At 41.3% G+C, this 23085-nt stretch overlaps 2 protein-coding genes across 4 annotated transcripts; one reads left to right on the plus strand and one right to left on the minus strand.

The window, feature by feature from the left end:
* Nucleotides 1-92: 92 nt before the first annotated feature.
* On the plus strand, nucleotides 93-12737 carry nr1h5 (nuclear receptor subfamily 1, group H, member 5). The gene is made up of 10 exons (XM_017411343.3): nucleotides 93-3623; nucleotides 6629-7021; nucleotides 7635-7775; nucleotides 8036-8160; nucleotides 8402-8500; nucleotides 8589-8682; nucleotides 9926-10042; nucleotides 10126-10215; nucleotides 10293-10410; nucleotides 11463-12737. The coding sequence occupies exons 1-10, from the start codon at nucleotides 3527-3529 to the stop codon at nucleotides 11668-11670; spliced, it is 1482 nt and encodes a 493-aa protein (XP_017266832.1). The 5' UTR covers nucleotides 93-3526; the 3' UTR covers nucleotides 11671-12737.
* Nucleotides 12121-21607, minus strand: brpf3b (bromodomain and PHD finger containing, 3b). 3 transcript variants are annotated; one of them, XM_025004871.2, is made up of 13 exons: nucleotides 21292-21607; nucleotides 18741-20302; nucleotides 18358-18514; nucleotides 18097-18228; nucleotides 17678-17806; nucleotides 16951-17263; nucleotides 16355-16645; nucleotides 15123-15710; nucleotides 14522-14603; nucleotides 14355-14443; nucleotides 14170-14264; nucleotides 13931-14085; nucleotides 12121-13356 (listed from the first exon to the last, which is right to left on the minus strand). In XM_025004871.2, exons 2-13 carry the CDS (start codon nucleotides 20276-20278, stop codon nucleotides 13173-13175), a joined length of 3753 nt encoding a protein of 1250 aa, XP_024860639.1. In that variant the 5' UTR covers nucleotides 20279-20302; nucleotides 21292-21607; the 3' UTR covers nucleotides 12121-13172. The 3 variants fall into 3 exon arrangements, with proteins under 3 accessions (XP_024860639.1, XP_017266831.1, XP_017266829.1); XM_017411342.3 differs by having other exon boundaries at nucleotides 14355-14440; nucleotides 21271-21607; XM_017411340.3 differs by having other exon boundaries at nucleotides 21271-21607.
* Nucleotides 21608-23085: the final 1478 nt, after the last annotated feature.

Below are 23085 nucleotides of genomic sequence, written 5' to 3' on the forward strand. Positions count from 1 at the left end.
CCTGATAAGGACAGGAGCTGACCACGTCCACACCGGGATTTATGAAGTGCTGAATTTATCTCTGGGCTTGTGCTGTGAGTGAGTCGGGACTAATGAGTTTAAGGGTTTGAGCATACCACCACTTTAGAGAAATGTGTTTAGAAAACCCCAAGTTTGTGTATTTTTGGCGAGCCAAACGATTGTTTCCACCCTGTTAATCTGGTCTTACCACATTTATTTTCTTGTGTGGACGTTTTTTTGGACTCTTGATCCAATTAAATTTCCGAGGCCGGTTTTACTAATTATTGTTAATGCGTGTGTCCCCTAAAAGTCATTCCTCCTCATTCTGCTCTTCCACGAGGCGAGCCCTCAGTTAGGCCTGCGTTCAACAATGTGTCCAAAGTGTGACACCTCCAGAAGATCCACGGTGACATCTGGACCCTCAGATGTTGTCTCCATCATTTAGAGTAACTCTCAGTTGTCCTTTCACTCATCAGAGGTCAGCGGTTGTTAGTAGGATGGTTTATCATTGTTGTGACTTGTTTGGCAGCAGATGATGGGATGAAACAGATAAATAAGAATCTTCCACTTCTGTTTTATTACATTTTTATTTTAGCTTTATTATTTAGTTTTCATTTCTTTTATTTGAGTACAATCCAGTTCTATAGATTCCCAAACTAGATTGGACAAAAAGTTCATTTTTTACAAGATACCCTAATTAAGGAGTTTTTCTTTTAAAGTTGACTTAAATCACTGGTGTGCTCACAGCATACTTAATAAGGACAGGACATGTTAGTTTGTCCTGGACTTTGGTCACTAAAAGGGTTGACGGCCTGGAATGTGCACATTAGTGAGACGATGCTACAAAAGGATAAATCCTGCCTTTTTTCAAGATATCGTTCATATTTTTGATAAAGGAATTTCTAAACAGAAAGTAAAACATCTAAATGTTGAAACAGATTATTCAGTTTTAGGGTTATTTTTGCTCTTCTTTGTTTTACGGCCACATCCACACTGTAAACGTAGATTGTGGTTAGTTAGCATGGTAAAAAATATTCCTTCTTGCTTGTTTGATAGCCAGACTGAGTTTAGGATTGAAACCTGATTGTTTTAATGTGCAGAGTCATACAGTAGCAAACATGACTGTAAACAAAGACCTGTTGTTTCATTTTGAATTAATGAAGTCAAAAGATCTTTTCATAAATTCAGATGCCATCACTCTCCAACAAGAATGTTTAACACAATAACTATTATTACCTGAATGAGAGTAATAAGATAAAACATGTTTTTTTCAGTAAATAAACTAATTACTGAGGCACATCTATAGAAAGGAACATCTGGTTTTATTCTAATCAAACACTTGATTGTTAAACTGTGCCTACAGATAAACGTGTACAATAACATCACAGGAAAATAGTTTTTTTTTTTTAACAATTCCCTCAACAAAAACACTTGAACTTTAACTTTTGGACAGTCAATAGTTTCCAGTCTGCTCAGCACACATTTTTATTGAAGAAAACTCGTTTTGCTTTACAGTTTTTACTGTTGTCCTTACACGCCTGAAGATATATACTTCTTATTGTTGATGCAGCATTTTTATTTATTTATTTATATTTCTTGGGATGAAGAACACTGAATTATCTGGAAATCATTTTAAATCCTGTTTTTGAATCATCAGCATCCACGACCATTTGTTAGTTATTTGTGATGACACAATAATCCTCAGGAGCAAAAGGAACCATAAAAATAATAAGATTAAAGTGAGATATTTGATTCTGCTGTAAATAGTCAGTAAGAGTCAATAGAAAGGGGAAATATTTGCATCTTGAAACCCCTCAGACTTTAAAGCTTCATAATATTTGACTGAATGCCTTAATATACTGCTTTTGCATTAATTATTTTATGTTTTTGTACATTTGCAGCCAGAAGAAAAGTCGATGTTGCAGCACAGATGTTGTTCTGTTTGATTTTAGTTTTTGGTTCAATTTGCTGTTGTTTTTTTAACAGAAAAAGTTATTTTTATCACTCTGGTTTGATAATTTTGCTTTGTTTGCCTTTCATTGAGAGCACACTGACTCCTGTCTACTGCTGATAAAACTTTAACTTTTCTGAAGAACTTTACATAACTTTAATTAAATGTGATTTAAATTAAATTCCTTCAAACATGACAGTTTTTTTCTGTAAAAAGTCTAATCCCTAGCACGTAATCTCAAACTCTGATTTTGGATTAGATGTGACAAACGTTGGAGTGTTCGTACACTACTTTTACAAATTCTTGTTGAAAAATATAACAAAAGTTGGACCCAGTTTTTCACATTAATGTTTTTAAGATAGATTAAATGCTGGTCTTCAAAAAGATCTTTATAATAGTTTATAGCAAATAATGTGATAAAATCTTTAGATGTTTTAAAGCCATCTAACGTGTTCAAAACAATAAGGTTTTGCATTTTATTGTCCTTTTGTTTGATTTTAATTGCTTCTGAATTTAAAGTTAAATCTGAATCCTACAAGTGTGACTTTGCAGGAAATGTACATTTCTGTTTTTAACATTTAGTATATTTCTGTTTGTTCATCTTCTCGTCGGAGGAGGGAAACTCGTAACCACATTCCTGCTTCGTTTCTCACTGAGATTGATTGTGACGGTACCAGTAAAGACTTTAGGAGTGATGAGCTCTCCCTCTAACCCTCTGCCACCCACCAGTCAGTCCCGGTTGAGTCAGTGTGAGGGGTTGATGGGAGGACGGGAGGACACCATTCATCCTCAGTAAGCATGCTGCGTGTCAGACGGCCCTCCTCAGAGGGTCTCAGGCCTGCATTCAGGCCGCCAATCCTTTCACTGTCTGCGGGGGAGGCCGAGGTCCCTGAGGCTCTTTAAATCTAACTGCTGTCTAATATTAACTGCAGCACAAACAGAGCAGCAGTAAACAAAGGGGGCAGAGTCAACATGCTGGAGGACAAACATGGGCAGGTACATAAAACAGCTAAAGATAGAGAATATGGATTGGGTTGGTCTGAAATAAATCTGACCTAAACTTCAAAAAGTGTCTTCAAACTGTAATAAATGTTCATAGTTTAGTGTTTAACCTCTTATATTCTTCTACCTACAACACAAGAAGTGCAGAAAGTCTTCCAGTCTGCTCATGAGGGTTAAGGTCACCATCTTTCCTCTCTGATCTGTGAAGTCCAGCTGTTTGGACCCCGGTCCCAACCCCGTCCTTCCTGGGTGTCCCTACTTTCCCTTTTGTCTACCCCCTCAGGGACACTTAAGCCCTCCTCCAGCACTTCATCAACCTCTGACGAAGAGCCTCAGCTGCACTCTTCCTCTCTGCTGGTTTTTTTTTTTTTAATAGGCTGGAATATCAGCCGGGACAGCTAAGAGACCTGAACCCATCCTGGGGATTGAGGAATGTCTCCTCACTTCCCAGAACCTTCATAATCTGTGTGAATCCTCTGAGTAACTGAGTGTGTTTATGTCTTTGTGTGTGTGTGTGTGTGTGAGAGAAGATAGATCCTGTATTATTAGCTGGAAAGAAGATTTTCTGTCCAGATGAGAGAGTGGACAGAGCCTGAGATGAGCTTCTCGGCAGGGGGGTATCTCTCCCCCTCGGATGGTTTCTGCTCCACAGAGCAGCTCCAGTACTACGGTGAGTCCTCCATCCCAGTCCTGCTTCTTCGTCTTCAGCTCCTTTAGATGGTTTTTACTTTGTTTTTTTTTTTTCTTCTCTCTCCGCCTCCACCTTCTGTTTTAATCTTTTAGATCTTAAAGCTTCACAATTACAGATATGTTTGTGTTTAAAACAGCTCCTGGTACGAGAAGCAAAGTCCTGATTTGAATGTCTGAAGAAGAGGCAGATGTTCTTGTAGAACAGATCGGTTTGTTCTGTGTCATTATCTCAACTTAGCGAAGGGAAGTGAATTCACTGTTTGTTACAGAGCTGAAATTCAACTTTCTGAAGTCCAACAGGAACAGTTTTTCCTTATTTACAGATACTGAGTAAAAAGTTTGTGGCAGCAGCTGAAAGTCATCCACAACACACGCTCTGACAGTTCGCAGTGCTGCATGAGATTACGTATAACATGTTTTAAAGATTTAATAAAAACGCTACAACTCATTTCAACATCATTTCTTAATATAATATGAACTCAGACATAAAGGCTGCAGGTGATTCCTTCAGGGACTGCTAGGCCTTTAATTGGAGATATTTTTTACATCAGCTCATTAAGTTCAATTCTGACTTTAAACCTTATAAATGAATAAATACCAGCCTTTCCCAACATCCTTCTTCCAAATAAAAGGTTCAGATTAATACGATTAGCTATGACTTTAACAGTATTGTGTAATCAGAACAATGTTTTTAGCCAAGTGGGTCAGTTCTACATTATGTTTCTTCACAACGAGGCTCAGGATCGTTTCAGTCACTCTGACAGCCGACGGATGAACGCTAAGGTTTTAAAAACAGAACTCAGTGACACGACGAAACAGAACAAGTCTTGAGGAGCGTGCATCAGAGGATCTATTTATACTGACGAGTTTCATCAACAAGTTCTCCCTGCTGCAGGAGGTGGGGCGGGGGGAGCCACGGGGGGTCGTTTACTGGTGTCATTTAGCTCCCTGGCGTGCGTGGGATGGAAGGGGAGGCTGAGGAGTGTTTAGACAGCGCACAAATGGTTTACAAACAGTATGAACCGCAGCTATGTCACATACCAAAAAAAACAAGGACCCCCCCCCTCTCTCTCCCCTCTAACCCACCGCCAGCATCGTCTGGTAAAGACAGAAAACATCTGGATATGGAGAGGAAGAGACAAGAGAGGCGGTTTTCACACACAATTACACTTACAAGATCAGATGTTTCTGTGCAGATCATTGCACAAACATCTAATCTACAAGCTCTTTTATTTCGTTACATGTTTAACTTCATACATTAAACAGAACAAAGGAGGGCTAATGAGTGCTTTAAACTGATCAATTTCTGAGATTCAGAAGAAGTCATCTTAATCAACAAACTTTCAAATGTTTGACTAAATAAGTCAGCTTTTAAAGCATCTTTTAAAACAACAAAGAACTTCAGTTACATGGGCTTAGTTACATAAAATAAAACATTATACAATTAAAAACATCCATCCATTTAATATAATATAACCGAACTATGTTTCAATATAAGCACTTCACTGCTGCGTTGTCCAGATTATAAACAATTACCATGGAAGAATTTTCACTGAGTAACAACTTCTTGCACCATTTATCTGAAAAAATCTGTTCTAAAAATGTGCAATCATTTTGGTTTGTTAGATTAAAGGCTGTTTTGTGTTGCATAAATATGACCTAAATTCATTTTAATTTAATTCAGTTTAATTATATAGCGCTAACTCACAACAGAAGTCGTCTCAGGTATCTGTACAGAAACATTCACAGACTTTATAAAATGCAGAGCAGTAAAAGTCGCCTATCTAAGGATTCGTCTGTTTGTCACAATCTCCCATCCTGAGCAGCAGGTTAGTGACGGGAGAAAGGATTGACTCTCTTTTAACAGGAAGAAACCAGAACCAGAACCAGGCTCAGGATGGGCTGGGGTTTGAGAGGACAGGAAAGAGACAGAGACAAAACAGAACGAATGGCTGATTAAGGACATGATAATCTGATGGAAATCTTTGTGACATCCTTTGATAAATGGCGACTGCATGTTTGACTTATCTTGTCAGAGATACGCTGAGACACAAAGTAAACGCAACATGATGCCACATTGAAAATAAATTATACGCAATCAGGCAGTACTGATAAGTTAGGAAGGGGGAGATCGCAGAAACAATGTCAGCTCCTTGAAAAACACAATCAGTTAAACTGAAAAGGGCGGAGATTTTTTTGTCTTGCATAAAATTAAAATCCTAATAAATTTTAATTAAACTTTCAGAACATAACCGTTGGATGTGAGAATCATTCCTTCAGGAATACTAGGCCTTTATTACGTCAACATTTTTTTGCATTTATCTTCATGTTCCATCTTTAGCAGAGAGTCCTCAGAGTCTGGTTTCAGTTTGGGTCCATTTCTTCAGGATCTGACAGGCCCCAGAGCGGTTCTGTTTGACCCAGTCCAGCTGGACTTTTATAAGCTGCCAGTGACCACACATGTTTCCTCAGAGGACTGCCCATCAGAGACTGAGCGAATGATAATTAAAAAAAAAGGGGATCAAGAAGTCCAAAATGGCACCCGGAGTTCTCAGCTGCATCCTGAACAAGTTCTCAAGGTTTCACCATCAGCTCCTTTTTTTCTCCCTTCAGAGTCATAAAAACAGTGACGTCACGTAAAATCCCAATCCTGTGATGCGAGTCAACTTGGAGCGGCGTCATGGAGCGTCCTGAAACGTTCAGCCAGCCTGCTGCAGTCAGTCTTTTATCTGAAGCCCAAATATGAGAAGGAGACGTTTTCACTGTTAGCCGAGAGGAGCCCACATGTGTTTGTGTGCCTCATGTTGGGTTTTTGACCCTAATGGGTTTTGTGTGGTTGGATACCTCCAAATGTCAGGTAGAAGTTTATACAGCAGCTCATCCTCATCACCACACACTGGTGAGGAAGATGAGCAAACCTTCAGCGTAAACACTGTGGAATCATTCTGGTTGTAAATGAATTGAGCTCCGTTTAACCTCTTCCAGACATGCTGGGCGAACCTCTGGGTTATCCGATCCAGGACCCTGACTTCCAGCTGCTCCCTTACAGCCAACAGCAGTACCTCCCGGCCAACCTGCCCTTCTCCCTCTACGGCTCCCCGTCTTCCTCCACCCCCTCACCTTCGTCGTCTGCCTCGTCCTCTCAGCTCTGCCACGCTCCGTACCAGTACAACCCGCACTGCCTGGAGGCCCCCTGTGATCCTGGTCCGGACCCGCTCTCTGGGGCTCTGGCTCATGGATTTGGGGTGGTGCCTCTGGGTCAGAGGTCCCGGGTTGGGTCAGGGGGGAGGAACAGAGGTCAGGACGAGCTGTGTGTGGTGTGTGGAGACAAAGCGTCAGGGTATCACTACAACGCCCTCACCTGTGAGGGATGTAAAGGTATTCCATATATGCTGAGTCAGCGTTCACCATGTTTGTAGTTTCCTCTGTAGGTTTGTGGACTCCAACTCCTTCAGCAGACTTTCAGCTACTTCAGCCATTCAGGAATCAAAAGGTTCAGCTAAATCAGCAAATACAGCTGTGACTTTTGCTTTTTGTATTTTCTAAATATTTTTTAACACATATCACTTTATTGACAATTTTTTTGTCATTGAAATGAATAGAAAACTCTTCAGGATGTTAAGAAACTTTGTGACTTTAAAATCTACTTCAATATACCTGCTTAATTTTTAGCTTTTAGCTACTGTTCTGCTGGTTTTAGCCTTTAGCTTCTGTTTTACTAATTTTAGAATGTAGCTTCCTGTTTTAATTGTTTTCTGCTTTTACTAATTTTATCTTTTCGTTACTGTGTTGGTGCTTTCAACTTCTATTGTTTTGCTTATTTTATCTTTTAGCTTTTTGTGCTAATTAAAATGCTGCTCTGATCGTTTTCAGCTAAAAATGATGGTTTTAGCTTCTTTAAGACATTTCATTCAGCCCTCTGCGTTTCCACAGAAAACGTCATTTATCGAGTTTAAAGTCACCGATGGTCCTTCTGTTGGTGTCACTGCAGGTTTCTTCCGGCGCAGCGTGACCAAGAAAGCCGTGTATCACTGTAAGAGCGGCGGCGGCTGCGAGATGGACATGTACATGAGGAGGAAGTGCCAGGACTGCCGGCTGAGGAAGTGTCGCGCTGTGGGAATGCTGGCTGAGTGTACAGAAAATCTGCTTCAGTTTGATTAAAACCAGAGAAAAATTTCCATAAAATGATCCTATATAAAACTGAAAATAATACAAAAGTCAAGTCCAAAGAAAAACTGAAAATTCATCAGACTGAAGACATAGTATGATTTTTACAGATTACAGGAAAGTCTGTTTCCTTGGGGACAAAACATAAAGAAATGAGGAATGACTCGAGACTTATGCAGAATGTTTTGTTTATAATGTGTTTTTTTTTTTTTTCTTTGACCCCAGGTCTGCTCACAGAAGTGCAGTGTCAATCCAAACGACTCAGAAAAGGAGGTAAAAGCAGAGGGCAGGAGGAAGAGGAGAACACAGACAGCAGGAAGGTCAGCTCTACCAGCAGGATTCATGGACAGGTATCACACACACACACACACACACACACACAGGCTTAGACTCATTCTGTCCTTACTCATCCTTACTGGGACACTCTGAGAATGGGAATTAACATTTATATGAAGTTTTTGTCCTACTATACGGTTTAAAAACATGTTTTTAACAAAGTTTTATCAGTACAGCACGGCGGTGGCAGTGCCATGATGTGGAAAATAAAATGCTGGGGTAATATTAATAATTGTGTTCTTCCATCTGCTCCAGGTTCTGTTTGCCGGTTTGACCCGGGAACAGAAATACATTGTGGATAAGATGGTGGAGGCTCACCGGCAGTTTAGAGATCAGGACAGCAGCAGCTTCATGGTCGGTCACAGTTTCAGAGGCAAATATAAACTCGGGCTTTAATCCTTTTCTGTTGTGTTCACGCTGTGTGTTGTTTGCACGTGGGCAGGTGTTTGAGTGGCAGTGTGCAGAAGAAGGGGAGGGCCTGTCTGACGTTCCCCCGCACCATCAAAGGCTGCTGCAGTTTGCCAGGACTGTTCCCGGTAGGTCGGGTCTGTCGCCTTCAAAACATATAAGTTATCATCGACTAACAAACAGAGGATATTATAACCTCTCCACTTTTCTAAGCTGTGAACTCAACGTTTAAAACTCCCGCAGCTGCAGCAGTTTTCAGGAACTTTTACAGATGCTGGTAAAGATTAAGCTTTTTGTTAAATTCAAAAACCAAAAACTCTAACAACACGCGAGTCCATCTCATCCAACTGTTCAGCATCTCTGCTGTTCTCATGGCAACAAAGAAGTGTGGGTGGATGGGACTTCATTTGAGTGTTTATTATAGGAAAGGATGACACACACGTTCTATTTTTAACATCATTTTAAAACTGTTTAACAATGAATAGATGCTGTGTGTGGCCCTCCATAACGTTTTGACAATTTTGAACTCAGAGAACCGTGTTTAAAATCTTTTCTCACAGCAGCATTTTCAGTTCTGCACACAAAGACTGGACAGAGGGAAGGGATTTTAAATTCTTTGGAAAAATGCTTCACAAGCCTTTCAGTAGATGCATTTCTGTCTGAGATTTCACTTCCCTGGCACAGCTTTGTGGCATTCTGCTTAAGTTGATTAGGATAACCTGCTGTCCTAAAGATGGCAGGTATTTTAGATCTGTTTTGCAGTGATAAACCCCATACCATGGTACTGCTACCACTGTGCTTTACTGATGAAAACGCTATTAAGCTTCCAGACCTCACTGTTGTCTCCTAAAACTTACTGTGATGTTTATTTTGGTTCAGTCAGACCAGAGGTCATGATATTTATTCCCACAAGCAGCTGCAAACTTAAACTGGTCTTTCTTCAGTCGTTTTTAGAGAAGTTTTATTTTTCTGTATGTTTTTTGCAATAAAACTCCTGCATACTTTGTGCTCTTTTAGCCATTCGTTCAGGTGGTTCAGGAGACGGATGCTTTGGCTTTTTGTTCTTTGGTAACTATTTTACAGGTATTTTTTCTGAAGAAATTCCTTGAACAAACATTGTTCTCTCTGAAATCAGCTCCAACATACTTTCTCTGTTTTTGTCTTGCTTTTAGTTTATAGCTACAGTTCTGCTGTTTGTAGGTTTTAGCTAGCCTTTTACTACCTTTTTTTACTACTCTGAGAACATCCAGGGCTTTCATGTGTGTGGGTAGGGTCTAACAGAGCACCTGGATGTTTCTGTTTTTATCTCACCCTGAAATATAACAGATTTAAAAAGAGGAAAAAGCAGAATAACCCCTGTTTACCACGCAGGCTTTGACCTCCTGGATCTCTCCGACCAGTTTGCTCTCTTGTCTGTCTCCTCGCTGGAGGTCATGTTCCTGCTCTCGGCTCAGCAGTTCTCCCACAACCCAGCGAGCCCCAGTCCAGGTGAATAAACCACGGCGAGGCTGAGGAACAAAAGCACATTTTCAACGCGTGAATCCCACTCACTTTACGACCCTTATTGTCAGTCCTGCAGCTTTTCAGCAGGTCCACGCAAAACTGGCTCAGAGATGCAGAAACCAAAGAAAACATCCAGAGCAGGACGCCGGTCAGTTCAGGTGAGTTCATTCACCCGGGATTTTAGTCTTAAAATAATAACAATAAAACTAGTTAATTCATTTCCTGGTGTGAACAGGAGGCAGTGAGGATCTCCTCGGGTCGGTGCTGAACTTCCTCCACAGCATGGCGGTGCTGCGCGTGACGGAGGCAGAATACGCCCTGCTGACCGCCCCAGGAACCACTCTCTCATGCTCATACTGCAATGAAGATGTAATGGAGAAACCAGAGCAGAAAAACAAAAAAAAAAAAAAAAAAAAAAAATCCTGTCAATTCTGCTGCCAGCTGGAGAAATGTTCTGTGAAAATGCAGGGAGAATGCTGAATGACTTGTTGAAGAAGCTAAAATTGAGTCGTTAAAGCTAAAAGTAGCAGAAGGATAGCTGTAGGTTAAATGTAGGAAAAGGAAAAAAAAAAAAGACCAAAATATGACACATGCTGGCAAAACGAGGACTTTGTCCATATTGAGTTGTTATTACTTTAAAGTGTCAAAAGCTTCAAAATGAGACGTAATTTGTTCAAATCTGGTGATTTATCAGCTGACGAGAGGGCCGGTTAGAGTTTTCATTAGGAATTCCAGCCATATATTAAAAAAGGAGAATCCCTCAGCTTCACAATGATGCCGAGCATTATACGAAGGGATTTCCCGGCGCTGCAGCAGCTGGCACAGAATAATGTACGGTTTCAGAGAAAATTCAAAGGATTAGAGTTAAACTGAAGGCTTACCTGTTAGAAAACTTAGATTTAAAGGTAGATTAGGAAGATTATATGCTAATTTAGTTACTGGGATCTGTGGATAGAGTTTTTGTTGTTTTTACAGCAAAAATCAATATTTTCACTTTTTTTTTGCATATTTCCACTCATTTTGCCTGAAGGGGTCACAAAAAGCCAGAACTCTGGAGCAGATTTCAAAGAGAACAATGTTTCTGAAGGAACTGAAAAGATCCTGATGTTTCTTTTATGGGGAAAACTTACAAAAAGCAAAAGTCACAGCACCCTCCTGACGAAGCTGAATAGTTTGATGTTTGAGGGGCTACAATAGCACAAAGTATGCAGAAGTAGTTAAGATTGCAAAAACTGTATGACAAAAAAAACAAAAACAGGAAAACATTGTGCTGATATGATATTAATTGAGAAGTAATCTGGGTCTCCTCAGCAGATTGACATCAGTCTTCAGGCGGTCGGTCTGTGCAACGACGCGACCCGAAGGTCCGGTTCTGAACCCGTGTGTTTGTGTGTCCCTGCCGTACAGACCGGGCGTCCCTTCAGGCGGCCAGCTGCGTTGAGAAAATGCAGGAGCTGGTCCTGGACCTGCTATCAAGGGCGTGCAGGGCCCAGTGTGGAGCAGCGCGGGGGGGCCCGCAGAGGTTCGGCCGCCTGTTGGGCCGGCTGACGGAGCTACGCACCCTCCACCACAACTACCTCCTCCTGACAAGACACCAGCGAGCGCACAGATGAAGAAACTACTGCTGGAAATCTCTTCTTTTTTATTTTTATATCAGTTTAAGACTTCTTTGTCTTCAGAATGAAAGATCTTCATCTTTTCTTGATGAGGCTGAAGGAAAAGTTTTAACAGTATATTTTTTTTGTCCTGCACTTATAAAACTTCAACTTCTGAAGGGTTTGAATTTGCTCAAACTATTTTTGTAGGTCTTTTTATATTTGATATTTGTCCTAAACTAAACTGCTAAGATACACATTCCCAGAACCTTCTGAGTTGGTTAAATAATTGTAAAATAAAGCAACAAGTGCAGACTAATAACTGGAGTTTGTTGGAAGGAAAAATAAGGATGAAAATTGTGCAAATTAACTTTTGTCTTGGTTTCTATGTGGCTGACAAACATTTAAATATGACATTTTTAAAATTACAGGATTTAAAGATAAAAACACCAAGTAAGACGACCAAAATGTTTATAATAGAATTTTTATTTCCCGAAATGAGGAAATAAAGGGTTAGAGACAAAACTGGGTGAGCAGATAAAATATGACAGTAGTACAAGCTTATATATTGGATAAAACTGGGGCTCAGAAAAATAAATAGATTCAACAAACAGGTCAACAGTGGAGGACAGAACTTGGTCTGAAGCAAAAACAACAAGAAGTTATCTGTTAAAAGCTTTTTAAAACTCCCCTTTTTGTTTTAAATAAGAATTCTCAATTTGATCAATATAACTTTATTGTTATAGTTCTGTTTTCTATAAATAAATTATTCCTCTCTGTATCAAAAAGAGATTTCAAATATAAAGAACATTGGCTTATTGTGTTGTATGCCTAAAATGCACAATATGAACACACACACACGGTGATTTTACATTAAAGACGAGCTCGAAACGCTGCAGCAAGTCAGGAATTATTTCATCTTTACAAGTATACACAGCCTCGCTTCGCCCGCTAAGGGCTGATTGAATCACGCATTTTAAAACTGCAACATTAAATTACCTTTGTACACAAGTATGCCATTAAAATATACAAGAATCTTTCGTAAAAGAATAAAATGTAAAAAAAAAAAAAGGTATTGTATAAAAGAAGGCAGTGATCCATTCATCAGACTCCTGCAGTTTGTAGAAATGTTAAATCTGGTTTCTGACGCTTTGATCCCTTGGCAGGAGCATTGTACAAAACAGCTGGAATTCCTTTACATGTGATCCAGACACGCAGGTTTATGACATCCAGGTGGAGTAAGCAGACAACTTGATTCATCCCTGAACGGGACAATAACGCCTACTGACTGCAGCAACGTGGGGCCTAAGGTACCTTCATTCACACGTCCATCTAACAACAACACGAAGACGAACACCACTGCTCTGTCAGACTCTAGTGGTTTACTGATTAAATACAGTCAGGGGCTTAACTGCAGGCAGGGCAGCCTCTTCAGACCACAGAGGCAGGAATCGACCAACTTGCTGCTTTACATGAAAAACGATGGCTAGTGACTGTCCGTGGGAGCTCACAGTCGCCCTCTACAGGTAATTGGAGGCCACAAAGCCGTGGTTGTGGCTCACCCGGCTCTGGTGGATCATGGCTCGGTCGTATGCCACCTGGACAGACTTGCGGATGCTGGACTTGCGGCCCTCCATTATGCGCAACTTGTCAGCCGTGTCATCCACACCCAGAGGCGTCACTTTGTCTCGTGGAAGCCACTGCCTACAGCGCAAACAAGCAGGATTTAGATTAGTAAAACACTTTAAATAAACAATGATTTGATCAAATCTAAATTTTATAGTAATTTTGTGTGAAATGAAAGCGATCATGTGGTTCTTTATAAAACACTGAGACCTGAAGGGATTGAAAATCATGTAATTATTGCTGACTAAAGAAGTCCAATGAGCAGTTGTCACTTTTAGAAACGGTCGGTGATTTTATAAATATTTGAAGTCTGTTTAAAAATGTGCAAATCTGAAGAATTAATGGATCCATCATGGCTGTCTTTCTTTGTTATTATTTGCATCGGGACAAGGTTGTGACAGGCCAAGCTGTTTCCTAACGGTGCTTTTCCTTTTTGACACAACACCTAGTACTCATATTACAGCTGGTCGTTGACTGGAGACAGGAACATCAATCTGGGGAACCAGTTAGGAACCAGCTCTAGCACCGGAGCCATTTTGATAAAAAAAATAAGACTCTCTCTCTGGACTAAATTTAGCCAAAATAACATCTCCTAGTTAAACTCTGTAACAAGAGGAGCACAGCATAACACCTAAATATCAGTAAAACTCACCATGTCCGCTTGTTGTCAAAGAAAAGAACCAGGTAGAGTCTCTCGTTAGTCTCCTCCTGTCTCTGCTCGCCCAGATGGAGGACATCTTTGGGTGGGACAGGGATGGGGACCCCGTTAAGCAGCAGGCCCTCCTCAGGCATCTCTGGGTCAATTACCTGGAACAAGTTAACAGAGTTTAGGGCTTTACAGAGTGGTAACAACTCATTAAATCAGGTAATATTAGATAAAACTGAGCTTACCAGAGCAGGGTAGGAGGGATATCCTCTGCATTTGGCCCACACCAGGTCCAGGGGCTCGAGCTCCATCTCATCGTCCGACATTTGACTATTATTGCCTTCAAGAAAACAGAAAAGAAAAGAAAATAAACAGGACAGAACAAAAACCCTGATAGTTTAAATTAGGAGATAAAAAGAGGTAAGAATACCAGTGTAATCCGAGTCTCCGTTGATTATCTCAAGAAGAGGAACTTTGGAAAGGGACGGTTTTCCAAGGCTTCGTTTGGGTGGTGAGCTGCTGTGAGACAGAACCTTCTGTATTATAAATGTATATTTAATCACAAAAATAACAACAACATAAACAACAGTGGCTCACATTTCTTTGAGCAGCACTGGACACGAGCTTGACTCAGAGTCAGACCTGCCATCTTTGCGCCTGTCAAAGCCGTTGGTTAGTCCTGAAAACAAAGCAGAGAAACAGAGCGGCTCCGGCTGAAATTACAAAGGCAAGAAATAAACAACTGGACATTTAAATATCAGTTATCCTCGACCTTGACTGACTCACAATGAAATGACACAGAGCTAACACGTCGCTGATTAGTAAACAAAAACAAGCAACATATTTTGGCTCCTTTTTTTCCTGTCAGTCAGCTGAGTGTAACAGCCTGTGATGGTCTGAAAGCTTCAAACTACAAAAAAAGGGTAAATTAAAAGTGATTCCATCATTTTCTTCTTTATATATTCAGACAAAAACTACAATATTTAAATATGTTTTGACATGTTTCATGCTGTGCAATAAATGAACGGTTCTACGGTTCTACAAAATATATTATCTGCACAAGAGTTATTTTGTCAGAGATGCTTCAGAAGTGTCTGCAGTGTTTCCAGCAAACATTTCTGAACTTCTCTGAGAGAAAACCTCCAACTTGAGTTTAAAAAAAAGGGTTTAATCTCAGCAACAAAGTGAAGCTTCTCACCACTTTCCAGTCTCCTCTCCAGCTCAGTGTCTGAGTCTCGACCAGGGGGGGTCCACAGTTCAGTAAGTATGGGGGGCTCTGGGCTTTTCTGGGGGGTCTTCGATGAAGTGGACAGAGGGGTGGAAGTTGGGGTGCTGGGGGTTGAACTGGGTGCTGTAGGCTTGTTGCTCGGGTCTTCATCCTGCACCCCCTTTCCATTCAACATAGGGTTGTCTCTCTCTTTGAAAAGCTTGGCTCCATTCTTTGCTTTCCTAAACAATATGGAGGTTCGTCGTCCCACTCCCTCTGTGGTGGGCCTCGGGGGGACGCTGAGCACCGGCAGGCCGTTGGCCACCACCTGAGATTCACTGTGCAAACTGGGAGGCGGCGTTGTTGACCGCTCTTGTGCTTTAGTGCAATTAATGTTCTCCGTGGTGCTGTTTGAGAGCTCACACCCCATCTTAAGGCGCTTGCAGGGCCAGGTGGAGGAATGGGAGTCCCTTGTGATTGGCCGCAGAGTTGGAGGCTCCAGAGGTGGATCTCCTTGTCGTGGAGGAGGAGAAGGGCCTGTAGGTTCCAGTTTTGGGGGCGAAGCAGATTTGAGGTCCTCTGAAAAATGAAGAGACAAGTACAATTTGATTTCCCTCTGCATTTATTTTGAAAGAATATCTATTTTGCATGTAGTATGATGTGGTGGTGCAGTATTCACACTGGAGAATGGTGCCACTGTAATGATTTCCTTTCATTCGTACACGCTAACCACAGCCCAAAGGGAGTTTGGAGAATCTTATCAAGACCAGTGAATAAAAAACGTTGCTCTCACAACTGGACACCAGTAACATGGTAACATGGCAGCTTTTAATGACTAAAACCACAGGTGTGGCGTTGTTGTGACTCTCTGACTGGACCAGTCTGTAGTCAGAAGTGGGATGATATGGCATGACTGAACGAGGCCAAACGAGAACGGTGGATTCATGAGAGTGGTGTGTAAAGGAGGTGCAGACACAGAGTGCACTAGGAGAGAGGAGTTGTTGTGAGGCAGCCATGGCTAACGAGACTCTCTGGGCCCCTACTTACTAGACTGAAGACAGTGGGGTGGTTGGGGTTGGTGCGTGGGGGGGACCCTGGCTCAATTACCTGAAGACAATGTTCCGTTAGCTCATGTTCACAACTGATCTCATTGACAAAATAAAAAAATAAAACAAGCTTTTCAAGGTTCATGCATTGGCAGTTTCCCGTTTTTTATCCCTCACCTTTATATGAAGACGAAAGGTTGTTTTCTGCCTTGGCATCGTTATCGTTGTCTTCCTCATCTTCATCATCCTCATCATCTTCTTTAAGGTGTCCGTTGTGGCTGTTGTGGCTTGGGGCTTGACCCTGCCTGTAGCGGATCTTGTTGATCTCACGTCGAAGCAGGCGGATGCGTCGAGTTCGGGCGCCGCTGCACCGCATGGATGTGACGAAGTCCAGCTTCTCCAACAGCTCTTTCAGTTGTTCTTCGACAGTCATATGGAGTCGGTTATCTGGATCCAGAACACTGTCAACTGAACACATCCAGGTGTTAATCCAACAGTGAAGCTGGCGGGTAAGGTTCATGATTCCAGAATAAAAAGATCTAAAAACAATGTAGAAAGTCTTTCCAAAACAGTTTGGTTTATCAAAACTATACTGAATGTCAACAGAAATAATTAACTGTAAATACAGGAGCAACAATGACATCCCAGTTATGGTAATTAGACAGACGCTGATAATGGGGGGGGACGACTAGCAATAACAACCAGCAGTACCACCATTCTGCTAACCAAAACATTAAATATATGAAATGTACAGTAACTCCACTACGACCTACCGTCCTCCCAGGTGCAGTTGTAAAAGTCTCTTTTTTGGGGTGACTTGGGGAGGTGCATGCCCGTGTCCAGGTCTAGACCGGCGTTCGTGGCTTGCCGTTGGGCATGCCGTAATATCGCACCTCCTAAGTCACGAAGACGAAGTGCCGCCCTGTGAAAAACTGTGTCTTTGGAATTGTAGAGGAGGCAGTTTGACACCATGAGGTTGAAGTCAGCCTCCAGGTCAGCTACGGAGCGATAAGTGTGACTTTCAAGCTTGGAGCACATAATGGAGAAGTCCATCGGCTGGCTGATAAACTCCAGGTAATCTGGTACCTGAGAACAAGACAAAACATAAAACTTTTTAGTGCAGGGAGTTGCAGATGCAATTTAGAACATTTATCAACCTGTGATTAAACATGTGATTTAAATTCAGGACAAAAAAAAAGTCTGGGTTAAAATAGTAAAACTGCTCATTACAGATCAAATGTTTTTACTCCTAAGTTTGCACATCCACGCATACAAGGTTGATTAAATGTCACGAGGAGAAGAATACGCTTCCAACTATTTGAAAAGCTTTTCAAATACTGTAAATGATTCAGCATGGACAAAGTGCTCCCAATAGGAGTTATTGTCACCCTAGTCATTGTTGCCACATTATTAAAGAATAATAATAATCACAGGGTGGACGCAGACACACTGTAACTACATCTGGTGTTTATGTTAGGTGAAGACAAATAAATGTCTGACCTCCTTTATATCAACTGGCTTCGCAAAAATCTGAGCCGTGTCCTTCTCCTGAAGTTGATCCAGGGTGGAGCGAAGAAGCACCCACATCGGGGTCAGCTGCAGCTCTAAAGTTGTCTGGTGAACTTTGACCTGCAGTTGACAGAAGATATGACCATAGTGTCAGGCTTGAACAAGCTCACATATAGTAAATCACTAAATTACCATTTCAAGTGCTTTTCGGAATCGACTTCAAAAGGCACAACCTACTTTCTGTTTAGTATTACACATAGATGAATGTCACATCAAACCTTTTTTTCTGTTATGAACATTTTTCCTCCTACCAATATCAGACTGTCACTTCATAATAAAGTAACAGACAGCAAAAATGTAAATGCCCTTTGGCCATAAGTGAGTTATTATTCAACTCATTTCATTGTTACCTGTTCTCGTTTGAGCTTCTCTCTCTTGCGTATGAGCTCCACGAGCAGTCTGGCTTTTTCAAGATCATGTCGCAGCTTCTGCCAGTATCTCAATGCTTCTCTTGCTGCAGAAATCTTCTCGTCCACTTCAGGCTATCAAGGAGAACATATTTTATAGCTTACAGCTTATGTCACAAATCTATTTAATCTCACAATACATTGTTTTCAAAAACTGTTCTTTATTGTAACCATTAGATCAGGAAAGAGAACTCTTGGTCTGACCTGTTCCGTGTTCCTCTGGGACTGGATGCTGGAGTGCAGTCGTCGGACCAGCGGCACGCCACTTCTTGACTGACGCTTCAGTAACCAGTAGTTATGCAGTCTCTGCATAAATTGGTTTTTCCTTTGGAGAAGGACTCCTTTGCTGATAATATTAAGCCTGTAAAGCAGAGGAACATGCACGTTTATCTTACCATCAATATGACTTACATTAATTCAGATGTTTCTCAGCAAACACTACAGTAACTGAACATTCATTTTGCTTTTTAAAATAAATGGTTGGAGCAACTTTAGCTTCCCTAAGTGACATTACAAAATGATGAAACCTCAAAAATAAAAACAAATCAGTTTCATTTTTCACTAAGCAAAGCTACAGATTACCTTACCTGCTCGTGGGTATCTGAGGCACAGTCGTTTGTGGTGAACCAGCATGTTGTTCTTTTGCCTCCATCTTCTTTTTCCCTTTCTTTTTACCTGACGAGGCATCATCTTTAGACTTTCTGCCTTTTTTCAGTGTTGTTGGACCTTCTGTGTAGGCACTCCGACCTCTGCTCGCCCTCCCTCTGCTGCCCACGATTCGACCTTCACTATCCTCGTCTGACCCAGTCTCTTGTCCTGGGGGAGAATGGGTCTCACAAAAGGCCGTCTTTTTAACTGAAAATGTTGTACCGTTGATGTTCGTTTCCCTCACAGGCTCAATCTTCATGAACAAGCCGGCACGCTGAGCACATGTGACATGAAACGCAGTGTAACAGTTGGCCTTGTGGCACTGGATACATGCGCCACGACCCTTCTGCTTGCACAGACAGCAGGTCAGTTTCCAGCGTGCTGGGGGAATGTTATTGACCCCTTCCACTGGTTCCAGAAACACAGTGTTGGCAAAACAAACTTCAGGGATCCATATAGCACATACCACATGTGCCCACTGGCCATCACTTGTTTGTTTGAAAGCACCACCCCGATTTGGGCATAAAACACAGTCAACAGGTTTTTGAGGGGACTGAAGGCAACAGCGGCACAGCCACTGGCCCTCAGGGACGTAGGGAACTCCATAACATTCCTGGTGCACAGCCAGGTTGCACGCGTCACAGAAGAGGATGACATTGCTGTTGAGACATTCATCGTCCAGGCACACACAGCAGAAGGCATCGTCGTCAATTGTGCTTTGAGAGGGTGCTCGGCTTCGAGCTTCCCGGTACGCCTCCTCCTCCAAACGATCCACCAGCAGCTCAAAAGTGTCCGGTGAAACAACAGAGAAACCTTCTGATGTCCGGCCAGTATTTATCATCTCCAGCCAGGCAGCATCTTCTTCGTCCATGTCATATTCTGCCTTTACTTCCTGCTCATCAGCTGAGCATTCAATGTAACGATAATATGCTACAGGCAGAGGAGCTGCCTCGACTGGTGTGAAGGTTTCCAGAACCTGAAATTTAGGCTCTGGAAGAGTCGTGTGGTGAGAGTTTGATGCGTTGGATTTTTCAGGTGTTTGGGGCTGGGGATCTGGACAGTGGTTTTTGGAAATTTTTGGCGACCTGACAGAGGAAAATTTAGAGTCTTTTCTGCGACCTCTGGATGTAACAGGTTTACGAGTAGATTGAGTAGTGCTAGGGGGAGATAATGACTGCTCACTGTTCTCTTTGTTGCTGTTACACTCGCTGATATCCTGAGCCATCATCTCATCATCTGTAATGACTTCCAGAGGCTCCAGGACGGAAATGCGGTGAAGCCTGCCATCCAGTTCCACCTCCACCACCTTCTGAGCTTGAGCATAGCTGAGGGTTTCCTTGCTTGGAGATGCTTTGAGGCTATAAGGGGAAGGAGATCGCTGGCGGGCTCCCCCACGCCCGCCAGCCGTCATATTGGACTTTTTGACATCTACTCCACCTCCTCTGGCCACCGGGACCTTTCGACGTGGCTTCCTCATAGGCCACTGGTAACACTTTTACTCCTGTCAGATGAAAACAATAAATAAAATGAGAGAACTGTTAATATAGCACAATGCTGAATTTCTACAACCTGCATTTTACAGTCCTTAATACACATTTTTTCTTTTCTTCTCTAGAAAATAAAAAAACGCACTGCTGCAGTGCCGTTTTAACAAATAAATTTCTTATTTATAAACTACACTGACAACATAACTGTACTGAAAAACACTTGAATCTTAGGCATGACAAACAGAACCTACTCGCATCTTGAATCTTTCTAATTGATGTACATAACCGCAGTGTTCTCCAGGATCATCAGTATCACCTGTAGAATAAAAATTCCTTCACACATGCTTTTAACTCTAAAGAATTTTAGCTAGCTAAACAAGCTAAATCCCACCATTTTGACTTTTGGCTACATCACACAACAAAGAAGAATCTTCAGTGAAAACACAAGTCACTAATAAAGTTTCGTGATGAGTATATTTTTCTCAACTTTATCTCATGAAAGATTTGTTGAATCGAGGTGTGCCCCAGCGGAAGGGTTCTAGCCAATCAGCTTTCAGGATGCTTTGACGGATCCGTGCGTGAGCCAATCACCTTCAAGAATATTATAGACTCAACAGATGGAGTCTCTTAGTACAGGAGTAAAATGTCAGCCATATTTACAGTTTTAAAACATTATTTACAGCTCTTGTTTGACTAACATCCTGACATTTATTCAGAAAGGTTGATTCGGTGAGTTGTTTGGAAAGTCAGATAGGAATGGTGTGGAAATATGACGGTTTTCAAGCACAAAGCACCGTTAGGAGTAAAAATATAAGCTAACTTTCGAAGACCATGGGCAGTTCTGACGGGAACTGGCTTATTTTTTTGACACTTTCAAGACAAAAAAAACGCCAAGCAGTTGGAAAAATAAAGCAAAAATGAAAGTTCGGAAGCTCTCAACAAACAGAAAGTATAATACAACAGTGCATTTTTGAAATCCTACCTATTATGACAACTGACTGACCGGGGGTAGCTCCACAGCCGGCGGTCTGAAGCCGCTTTGGTTCCCCAGCCAGACGCCTCGCTCCGCTGCACTTCCGAAGCTAGCAGCTACCGTTAGCCTGCCACAGTTTGCTAATGCAGCCGGTGCACTTTGCTACATAAAACGGTCCCGTTTCTTCACTACACGGTGTCTGAAAGGCAGCCACTTATTCCAGAAGGCATATTGAAAACAAAAGTGATTTGTTAGTAGTAATAAACGGAGAGACACCTTCTTGTCGATCAATTATTATGAGAAAAAAAAAGCTAGCTTTTCTCGGCTAGTTGGCTAGCTGTTTGGATTCGGGAGTTAGCCAAAGTAAAAACAGATGACTTCCGGTTGCAAATTTCAAAATAAAAAACAACAACATAATAACAATAATAATATTAATCTTTAAACTAGTGTAATTTAATAAGAAATAAAAATTCTCAACATTATTAACAAAGAGTCGAAAAGCTCAAACATCTAGAATCATTACAATCACAAACGAATCAGTATAATCTTATCAGATACTTTAAATATTAAAAATAAAAATTAGTAAAATCTTTAAATATATTCTGAATTCTAAAGTTATTGAAAGCTGTGACTTCCTGTTTAGCAAAAAAAAAATTCTGATATTCAAGTATTTGGAAACACCCTTATCAGTGTTTTTTGTTGTTGTTGTTGTTCTTGCTGTAGATATTTTTGTTGCAGTCATATTACTGACTTTCTATGTCATGTATTTTTATTATCTCTAAATGTTTAGTTTAACAAACTTTTTCGAGGCAACTCTTTAAACCAGAATGAAACAAGTCTGGCACAAAGCTGTATAGGAATGTTTAGCAAACTTTTATTTTGAAGTCCACGTGCCTCACTTCCGCTTACTGTCAGTTTGACATTTATCTTGACAGCAGCAGCTTGGGAAAGTTCAGCCGGCCCAGAACCTACCCTTTTGACGTCATTGGGCCACGATTTTCGCGCGCAAGCCACTTAACAGGAGGCTCATCTCGTTTGTCTAATTTCTACCTCCCGGTATCGCAGTCCTGCTTCGTGACTCAGGGCTCCATTCTGTTTCAAACACACACTTTTGTGAGGGCTGCGTGAAATTACTTCCACTCTCATCTCAGAGGAAATGGGAGACTAACTACCTGTCTGTCATCGGTGCAGTAATCCTGACGTCTGAAGGCGGCACCAGTGGGCTGCGAATATTTACAGCCTATGATCAATCTGATGTCATACCTCGGAAGTTCAAAGTATTTCAAAGAATAGACATTTTAGTTTAGACTTTTCCCTCAAAACTCCCAAACAAGTAAATTTATTTAAAAAAGAGCTACTAACAAAATAAGCATTGGGTGTTGTTTACAAACACTGCAGCCCTTTAATTGAATCTCATGGGTAGAAATAACCCAAATGTTTGAACTGATTATTAGTTATGACTGGCTGTGTACGTGCATCATGATATGATGCAGTACTGAAAAGTAAACATTAAATTCAACTAGAACAATTTTTATTTTCTGTGAAAATGCAGTGTGAATACTGATTCATGAATGGCTTTGCTGAAGAACCTAAAACCTTGTTGTTAAAGCTAAAAACAAACAAACAAACAAACAAAACACTAGCTAAAAGAAGCATGAAATTAGCTAAAAGCTGAAAGAGGAAAACATTAGCCAAACACTAAGAGAAGCAAAAGGGTAGCTTAAAGCAGCAAGAGGCTAAATATCGCAAAAGTCTAGCTGAAAGTAGCAGAACAGCAGCTAAAAGCTACAAGCAGCTAAAAGTGGCATAAAAAGACAAATTAGA

This window comes from Kryptolebias marmoratus, linkage group LG8 (assembly GCF_001649575.2).
Source record: "Kryptolebias marmoratus isolate JLee-2015 linkage group LG8, ASM164957v2, whole genome shotgun sequence".
In the NCBI taxonomy this organism is placed as follows: Eukaryota; Metazoa; Chordata; class Actinopteri; order Cyprinodontiformes; family Rivulidae; genus Kryptolebias; species Kryptolebias marmoratus.

Bases quoted from the DNA above. Each gene is read 5' to 3' on its own strand.
- nr1h5 (XM_017411343.3), top strand. From the start codon at position 3,527: ATGAGAGAGTGGACAGAGCCTGAGATGAGCTTCTCGGCAGGGGGGTAT. The intron at 8,161-8,401 runs GTATCACACACA...CATCTGCTCCAG, and splicing joins CCAGCAGGATTCATGGACAG to GTTCTGTTTGCCGGTTTGAC. The intron at 8,501-8,588 runs GTCGGTCACAGT...GCACGTGGGCAG, and splicing joins AGGACAGCAGCAGCTTCATG to GTGTTTGAGTGGCAGTGTGC.
- brpf3b (XM_025004871.2), bottom strand. From the start codon at position 20,278: ATGAGGAAGCCACGTCGAAAGGTCCCGGTGGCCAGAGGAGGTGGAGTA. The intron at 14,604-15,122 runs GTGAGAAGCTTC...CTTTGTTTTCAG, and splicing joins GGAGAGGAGACTGGAAAGTG to GACTAACCAACGGCTTTGAC. The intron at 14,444-14,521 runs GTGAGCCACTGT...TCTGTCTCACAG, and splicing joins CCAGTGCTGCTCAAAGAAAT to CAGCTCACCACCCAAACGAA.